The 8,985-nt window shown below is 50.8% G+C and overlaps 1 protein-coding gene across 3 annotated transcripts in view; it reads right to left on the bottom strand.

The window, feature by feature from the left end:
• Positions 1-8,985, bottom strand: part of CUX2 (cut like homeobox 2) — a 277,693-nt gene that overhangs the window by 8,216 nt on the left and 260,492 nt on the right. For all 3 annotated transcript variants that reach the window (XM_061384789.1, XM_061384790.1, XM_061384791.1), the window contains exons 17-20: positions 4,862-5,646; positions 3,935-4,094; positions 1,501-1,773; positions 64-252 (exon numbers count right to left, since the gene is read on the bottom strand). In XM_061384789.1, coding sequence (XP_061240773.1) covers positions 64-252; positions 1,501-1,773; positions 3,935-4,094; positions 4,862-5,646 — 1,407 coding nt within the window. The remainder of the gene's footprint in view (positions 1-63; positions 253-1,500; positions 1,774-3,934; positions 4,095-4,861; positions 5,647-8,985) is intronic.

The raw sequence follows: 8,985 nt of genomic DNA, 5'->3' as shown, positions 1-8,985 counted from the left end.
TTAGAACCAGATACGGTTCCAATGGGAAAACCTGAGGCCAGACCCAGAGTTCCCAGGGCTTACCTTTCTTCTCCAGCTTCTTCATGTCTCTCAGCTTCTCCACGTTGTGGGGGTCGTTGAGCCACAGCTGCATGCGCACAAAGGGCTCCCGGCCCTTCAGGCTCAGCTTGTGCCAGGGCTTGGGTCGGGAGAGAAGGTCAGACACGGAGCCCTGGGTCAGCCCTAGGATGCTCTCCCCGAAGAGCCGCTGCCCTGGGGACAGGGGAGGAGGGGGACGACCTGTTACCCCAGGCTGGGCACAGGTGCTCCCGGGAGAGACAAGGGACAGGCAGAAACCAGGGAATGTCTCCACTAACTCAGCAGGGAGGACCAGACACATTGGGGGACCCATGCCTGTGTGCATCTGGGGAACTTTCTGCAGAACAGGAGATGGGGGCAGGCAGATAGCTGCCAAACAAAAATGCTGTCATGATTCAGATGTTATTCACTCCTAGGGGATCCCTGACATTGTCTGCAAACTTCATGTGCACAAATAAGTATCACCTTGTCAGACAGTAATTTGACAGATTCTATCAAAATTTCAATATGCAAGCCCTCTGATCCAGCAATTCCACTGCCTGGGATTTCTCCTCCAGTTGTACTTGCCCAAGGGCACAAAGACGCATGTGGATGTGGTTTCAGAGGCAGCAGGAAATTGGGAACAAGCAAAATGCTCATCAGCTGCATAAAAAATGTGGGGCATCCATGGCCTGAAAACTTTTGCAACAGTGACAAAGACTGCAGGTGGGCTATTCATTCTAAGGCAGAAGAGGGTCCGCAGAAGAGTGTAAGTTTTTCAAAAGCAAGTGGAAGGACAGCCTGTGTGTAATTTCATCTATCTAGAAACAAGAAGAGAAGAAACTAGGTGAACATACAATTTTGTATGTGTTCAGAAAATATCAAAGATACAGAAAAACTGTGGCGTATGACTGGGAGGTTAGGGGAGATTTTACTTGTTTACATTTTAACTTTTTTTTTTCTGTATTGTTTGGCATTTTCAAATAGTGATACCTTATTTTTATTATAAAAATTGTAGTGAAAAGTTGAGGTTTGTGTGCATGACTTGACTCCCATCTGAGACGTGGAGGAGTTTGTAATTCAAAAAATTAAAGAATCCAGATGTCTCCCTTGGGCCCCCAGCATTGGATGAGGACTGAGTTATCTGAGAATAACTCGGAATAACTGCGAATCTTCCTGGGATTCTCTAAGTCCTCCTGGAAGGAAGTTTTGAAAGTTGTGGGCTAAGCACTTTAGGAGGACAGCATACTGACCTCCCTGCTGTCCACTCTAGAGACCCAGTTCAGAGTCAGATGCCTCCCAGGGAGCCCTGGGTGGCCCAGGGCTGAGCAGCACCTGCAGAAGGGACCCCAGTGCCTGGGATCTCACCATGGCTCTTTCCTTAAGGCAAGGGGGAGCCAAGCAGGGCAAGAGGCAGCACCCCTGACTCCCGGTACCCTGTACCTAGGTTGTTGTCTGTGAGGACCTCTTTGACCCTCTTGGTGATGGAGTACGTGTCCAGCTCGGGGGACATGGCCACAATCTCCTGGATGCCCCCTGTGGTCTGGCTGCCCGAGTAAATCTTCCCACTCAGTGATGAGCTGGAGCGTCCCTCTGGCTGCTGGTTCTCCTTGCTGCTCTCCAGTGTCAGACTCAGGGGCTCCTGGGAGCTCTTCTCCAGTGGCTCCGTGGGACTAGGGGGTGGGGATGGCGAGGACCTTGGTTCAGTGGGACTGACTGTGGGCCGCAGAGAGACAGAGAAGGCAGTTACTGCAATCTGGCATAGACATGCATGGTTTGGGCAGGCTTGTTTGTTACAGCCAAGAGTTAGCAACAATCCATTTTGCAACTACCACAGTAAAATCTCAGGTAGGGACCATCCTGGCTGTGAAAACCAGTAGATGAAAGTTGGAGGAGGAAAAAGATATCCACCTAGTCCCAAAGTATCTCCCCACAGGATACTTACTAAGTACAAAGGGCAAAACAGTAACTTTACAAGTACAGTTGTCTGCCAACACCACCTCAATCTAGTGATTGAAGTTAGCACCTCCAATCACAGGACAAATCAACAGCTGGTGACTCCTGATATGATGGACTGAGAAGGACAGAGCAACATTTCTGGGACATTTCTGCCCGAAGTGCACAGCTTGACTCTAACCACAAGGGAACATCAGACAAAGTTGAACTGAGCATCAGTCTATAACATAACTGGCTTCCAGTTTTCACAAACGTCAAAACTAAAAAACTTTAGAGAGAGGCAGAAGAACTGTCCAAATTGAAAGAGACTAAAGAGACATGATGACTAAGTACAAGTGATCCTGAATTTGACCTGGACAGGGAAAGATAAAATTATATAAAGGTGATTATTGGGACAACTGAAGAAACTTGGAATATAGATGGTGGGTTACATAGTAGTATTGTATTATTGTAAAATTTCTCATTCTTGCTAAATACTTTGAAATATTTAGGGGTAAAGGGGCATGATATCTTCAATTAATCTCTTAAATGGTTGAGAGAAAGAGCACAAATATGGCAAAATTAACAACTGGTGAATCAGTATGTAGGATATAGGAAGTTGGTTCTATTGCTTCAACGCTTTGGTAAGTTAGAAATTACATCAAAATTAAAAGTTAAGAGAAAAAAAAAAAAAAGGACTTGGCAATGACTGACAAGTCCAACTGCCAGAGTTAGCTAAGTAAAATACAGTGAGTCCCCACAGCAATCAATAATATAATGTAATAAAAAGATGCATATAAGATGAGTAAGTTCTGGTATTTGATACACAGCACGGTGACTGAGGTTAACAATCCTATTTTATATATATACTTGACAGTTGCTGTGAGAGTACAGCTTTAATAGTCTCACTATAACAAAATGGTAATTACCTTAAAAAATAAAACCACAGTTTTCATAAGACATTTTGTGTACATATATGTTAGAAAACGGAGAAGGCAATGGTACCCCACTCCAGTACTCTTGCCTGGAAAATCCCATGGATGGAGGAGCCTGGTAGGCTGCAGTCCATGGGGTTGCTAAGAGTCAGACACGACTGAGCAACTTCACTTTCATGCATTGGAGAAGGAAATGGCAACCCACTCCAGCGTTCTTGCCTGGAGAATTCCAGGGACGGGGGAGCCTGGTGGGCTGCCATCTATGGGATCGCACAGAGTCAGACATAACAAGCGCCTTAGCAGCAGCAGCAGCATGTTAGAAAACCACTTTTTAGAAGATATCTTGGATAGGGTGACTTTATTGAACCTCAGTTCCTGAATCTGTTAAATGGGGCCATAATACAAGCAGTGCTATACTTGCAACTACCCTGCTCAGGGCCATAAAGAGGACTCCATGAGATAATGGGGGTCACCTCCTGAGGAATCAAGAGTCACCCACTCACTGGACTTTCCAGCGTGAGCTGAGCCAAGGGACAGTCCGGGGAGGGCAGGGGACATGCCTGGGGAGGTGTCCCTAATGGGGAGGGGCGTGTTCAGAAATTCCTGTGCTGGTCCACCGGGCACCTTCCAGTGAAGTGGAAAAAGGTACTTTTTCCTCAATGTATTTAACTGGTGCCTGATGGAAATTTGTTAATATAAACCCAAAGGCTCTGTGCGAAGAAGGATTCTGAGGCTGCAAGCTGGATTGCTGGGAAAGAGATCAATCAGCAGACTTCTGACATGGGATGGTTAGGTGGGCACCGCCCCCACCCCTACTCCCGCTCAGTCTAGGCACTCTGGCGCCGCCTAGAGGTCAGTCTGGCTGAGGGAAGGATGAAAGGGGAGCAGGGGCCCTTTTCAGGGCAGCAGCGGGGAGGGGCAGGGGAAGGGAGACCTGGGCAGTGAAGCCACTGCACAGACTGGAAGAGTGAGGGCTCTTGGTGGTTCGGGGCCCCATCTGTACTCACCCTGGGAGGCGCTGGGCTGCTGGCCCACGGCCTGGCCAAGCTGGTCTGAGAGCCACAGCTGCATGCGGATAAAGGGCTCCCGTCCCTTCTGCGTCAGCTTGCTCCACGGCTTCGGCCGGGACAGCATGTCACTCACGCTGCCCTGTGACAGGCCCAGCACCTGGGGATGGGCAGGGCGGGAAGGCTGGGTCAGCAGGTCCTGGCCATCCCCTCCACTTCTCTTCCCCAGACCCTTAGGGCCCATGCTCACTCCTGTTCCAAGAGGAGAGGGCTGCCTTCAAGTGATCTTCACTCTCCATATGCCTGCTGTGTGCCTGTGCTGTGCCCTCCACCTGCAGTGCCCTTCCAGATTTCCTTACAGTCCACGGAATTCTCCAGGCCATAATACTGGAGTGCGTAGCCTTTCCCTTCTCCAGGGGGTCTTCCCAACCCAGGGATTGAACCCAGGTCTCCCGCATTGCAGGCAGATTTTTTACCAGGGAAAGGGAAGCCCATCTAAAAATCATCCTTGGACTCTTAAGACCCCTTAAGTGCCTCCTCCTCCAGGAAGCCTTCCTATGTTGTGTTTCCCATTCCTCCGAGCTGAGCTGAGCCTAACACTTAAGTGGAATGGACCATGGGAGGGATGGAGGTTACTGGAGAAGGGGGGTAGGCGGCTATTAACTAACCAGATGGAAGCTTTTAACAGCTTTTAAAACCGCAGAACTGAACACCAGCCTTGTCCGTGGCTCCCCTTTCCCCACTGCCCAGGGACAGGAAAAAGGGCTTTTGGGGTCACTCAGATCTGGGTCTGAATCCTGCTTCTGCTCAGTTCTTGCTCACTTACACACACTCACACACACCCTTCTTTCCAGGCCATGGACACGGCAAAGATGTCCTTGCTCCCCAGGCTCCCTGAACCTCTGGAGCGAACCCCACCACTTTCACCTTCTCCCCGAAGATCCTCTGGCAGATTCCATTCTTGGCCAGCTTCTCCTTGACCTGGCGCGTCAGCTCCAGGGTGTCCACCTCGCGGTACATGTAGAGCTCGTATTGCTCGGGGGTCAGGGGCGGCACGGTGGGCTTCAGCGTGCGGGGCACATAGGCTGGGTAGTAGGCCAGCCGCCCGCCGCCGCCCCCTTCAGGGCCGCCCCCCTCAGCCTTCAGCTCGCCCACCCTGGGGGGCTCGTCCTCGCTCCCGGCCGCTTCGTCCTCGGGGACTGCGGGGGCCTCGTCCCCACGGGGCCAGGCCCGCCCATTGGGCTGGCCGGAGTAGCTGGAGGAGGAGGAGAGTGAGGGCGAGACAGAGGCGTAGGGGCGGCTGAGCAGGCCGCGGTCCGAGGCCCAGTGGTGGTCGAAATAGCCGGCGTCGCCGATCTCCGACTTGACCTTCCGGATGATGCTCTGCACGAAGGCGGCCGGGGACAGGACCGTGAGGGAGGTCTGCGTGCCGCTGCTGCTCGTCCCCCCGCTGCCGACACCGCTGTCCTCCTGCTTGACGAGCGTCGGGGCCCCGTTCTGGCTCATGGCGGCCAGTGAGGGCCGCTCTGGGGGCGAGGGAGGCACCGAGCGGCCCCGGGCGCCGGCCTCCATCTCCAGCAGGGCCTGCTGCTGCGCTTGCATCTCGCGGCGTGCTTGCTCCAGAATGTTCTTGATGGCGTCTTCCGAGGTGGTGCTGGCGGGGGCTGTGCCGTTGGTGATGCTCAGTGGGGCTGCTGAGTTCTTGGGCTCGCCTGTGGGAAAGGGGACAGGGAGGCTGGAGGCCCGTGGACAGGGCATGGCTTGAAGGACAAAGATGTTCACAGCACAGAATTTTTACCAGCGACATGTTGGGGGCAACCTCTGTGTCTGGGGATAAAAACCAGGTGGACACAGATTTTAGCTTATGTGGAAAAAGCGCTCATGGGGATACTGTAAGGTTAGAAGAAGACAGTTGTTTTTACACATGCTGTGATCCACCTATGCAAATAAAAGCAAGTCCCAGAAGGGGACACACAGTATAACCTGCTTTCTATTGAGCGGCAGAGCAACCCAAATAAGCAATACATTACTTGGTGAAAATTCTACAAGTGGTCAACACAAAAGAACAGCAGGACCGGGCTTCCCTCTGCTCTCTAAGTGGCCTTTCCTACACTGGGGTCTCTCCCCACCCCTGAACCAACCTAGATCAACACAGCCCTTCCTTTACTATCTCACTGTGCAGTCTGCACCCCGGTGGATCCTCATAGCGCCGTTAAAAATAATTTCTATTGCTTTGCCAATTAAAAAGCAATAGAGCAATGGAATACTATTCAGTCATAAAAGGAATGAAGCACTGATACCATATGGAGGAAACTTGAAAATATTACGTGAAGTGAAAGAAGCCAGGCACAAGAGGCCACCTTTTGGACAGTTTCCGCTCATATGAAATATCCAGAACAAGGAGAGCCACAGACACAGAAAACAGACTGGGGCCTCCCTGGGGCTCAGGGGAGGTGAGGCATGGGGAGCGACTGCTAACGGCTACAGTGTTTCCTTTTGGGGGTGATGAAGATGTCTGGGAACTATAAAGAGACAGTGGCTGCAAAACATTGTGAAGGAACTAAAGGCCACTGAATTCTTCACTCTAAAATGGTTAAATTCATGTTATGTGAATTTTACCTCCAAAAAAAGCAGACATCCCTGGTGGAAGTGGGTAAGAATCCGCCTGCCAATGCGGGGGGCACGGGTTTGAACCCTGGTCTGGGAAGACTCCACGTGCCGTGGGGCATCAAAGCCTGGGTGCTACAACTACTGAGCCCGAGCACCCTCAAGCCCGTGCTCTGCAACTAGAGAAGCTGCCGCAACGAAGAGCAGCCCCTGCTCACCACAACTAGAGAAAGCCCACGCAAAGCAACAGAGAGCGAGCATGGCCAAAAAAATCCCCCTCTGTTAAAAAAAAAAGCTAACAATGCACAAAAACTTAAGATGAAAATGAGAATCCCCTCTGAGCTTTCCCCCAGTGGTAATCACGTGAAATTTTCCCAAGCTTTCCCTTCCAATCTGTTCAGTGTGGCCTGGCTTGCTCCCACTTAGTATCAACATGAGTGTTTCTTCCTACGAGCTGAAGTTCTTCCATCTTTAATGGCTGCATATGCCACTGAAGAAATACTCTTGGCTTTAGTTACCCAGCCCCCCACTGCTGGACACTTAGGTTTCTACTTTGTCACTGTTGGAAACAACAATAAAGAGATAGCTTCTATATACATTTTTGTTCCCATTCTGAATATTTCCTTTGATCCCCAAAAGCAGAGCTCCCAGGTCAGTGTCAGCCACGTTCACTTCCTCCCCAGAGGGATGCTAACTGCTCTCTGCTTAGTCTTCACTTCCGTGAGGGACATCGGGGGGTAACCTGGCACTCTTCCTCTTGCTGAACTTTTCAGACCCTAAATGGAAACCTCCTGCCTGGGCCACTCGAGCAAAGGTTTCCCTCTGTGATGTCTTTTTAATTTCTTTGCTACCTTGATGCAGACCTCCCAGTGGGAGAGCACTGTGCAGGGAGTCAGGAGGCCCGTGTTCTCCTCTGGTCTCGGAATAACTGTGAGTATGTCCCCCTCTCTTTGGCCTCAGCTGTCCTTTTTAGTGGGAGAGTTAGATGAGACTGTTTCTCATGGTTCTTTTCACCCCAATACTGTTTCTCATCTACGTGTGTAACCTCTGTCCAGCACACAGTAGGCATTTAATGTTTACTGAATGACTGCCTCTCTTTTGCTACCAGAATTGACCAAGGAGACATAGCTAAGTGTGTACACAGTCGGGGCTCAGCAGATTATCTGGGTGGGGCAGTGCAGCATCCCAGCAGGGTTAACCTCTCTCTGTCCTTTCCAGGGACCAGGAAAAGAGGGGTCCGTGGGAAATTCGTAGCTTCCAGCAGCAGACTTGGGAATAGGGACACTTGCCCCAAGTCACCACCAGGGGGGAGCAGATACTGTAAAATGGAGTGGGAGTGCTGAAGCCGGTGTCCAGTTGAGTCAGCTGTGGTCTGCGCTGGCTGTACTACATTATGCTGGGTGCAGGGATGTGATAGGTCCCTGGCTGCAAGAATCCCCCACTTGGAGGGACAGCCACATCAGCAGAGTCATTTGTAACATGAATAAATGCAACAATGGAGACATAGTGATAATGTAATGTGGACGGCTAACTTTCCAGGGACATCTTCTACATACTGGACCCCAGCTGAGTGCGTGCCATGCCTGATGTCATTTGATCCTCACACAGCCTTGAGAAGGGAATACAAATACTGCACCTATTATAAGATGAGAAAATGAAGGCACAGAGAGGCTAAGTAATTTGCCAGAGGTCACACTGTTTAATAAATAGCAGAGGCAAAATTGGCAGCCAAGGCACTCAGGCTCCATTGCACCGAACAACACAGGTCATTACAGGGGATCTGAGGAGGGGTGGATTCCAATCCACCAGGATGGGGATAGGGGTTCCTGGAGGAGATGACTCCTGAGTTGAGTTGTAAAGTAGGAGCAGGAGCTGGGCAGAAAGGTGGCTGGGGTGAAGATGGCCTTAGGGGCACAGAAACAGGACTGAGGATGGTCATGAGCAAAAATAGTTCATGTGAGAGGCATGGAGGCGTCAGGAGGAGTCTGAAGACTATTCTAGGGTCTGTAGCCCTTGTTGGGGAATTAGGATTTTATCCTGAGGGTAATAGGGAGCCATGGAAGGATTTCAAATAGTGACATGAATATGTGGTCCTCTTGAAGGATCCCTGTGGCCTCTGGTTGGAGAATGAGCTGGAGTGGGGTCTAGGCCAGTAAAGCAAGACCAGCAAGACTGGTCATTGGCAAGACCAGTAAAGAGGCTACTGTAATAGTCCCAGCAAGTGATGATGCTGGCTCACTAGGCTGGTGGCAGGTGGGATGCGGGATGTACAAGCTTGAGAAAACTTAAGTAACCCCTGGACGGGGTTAGGGTTAGGGTTGTTGAAACTTCCAGGAGCAGATTAACTCATCTAAGAAGAATAAGAAAGTCAGAGGGCCTGGGGTGGAGTTCTGGGGGAACCCCATGAGGGGCTGATGGAGAAGGTGCACTGTGATAGGCTAAAT

This window comes from Bos javanicus, chromosome 17 (assembly GCF_032452875.1).
Source record: "Bos javanicus breed banteng chromosome 17, ARS-OSU_banteng_1.0, whole genome shotgun sequence".
Taxonomy (NCBI): Eukaryota; Metazoa; Chordata; class Mammalia; order Artiodactyla; family Bovidae; genus Bos; species Bos javanicus.
The sequence above is the reverse complement of the archived record's forward strand: the minus strand, read 5'-3'. Positions and strand labels throughout refer to the sequence as shown.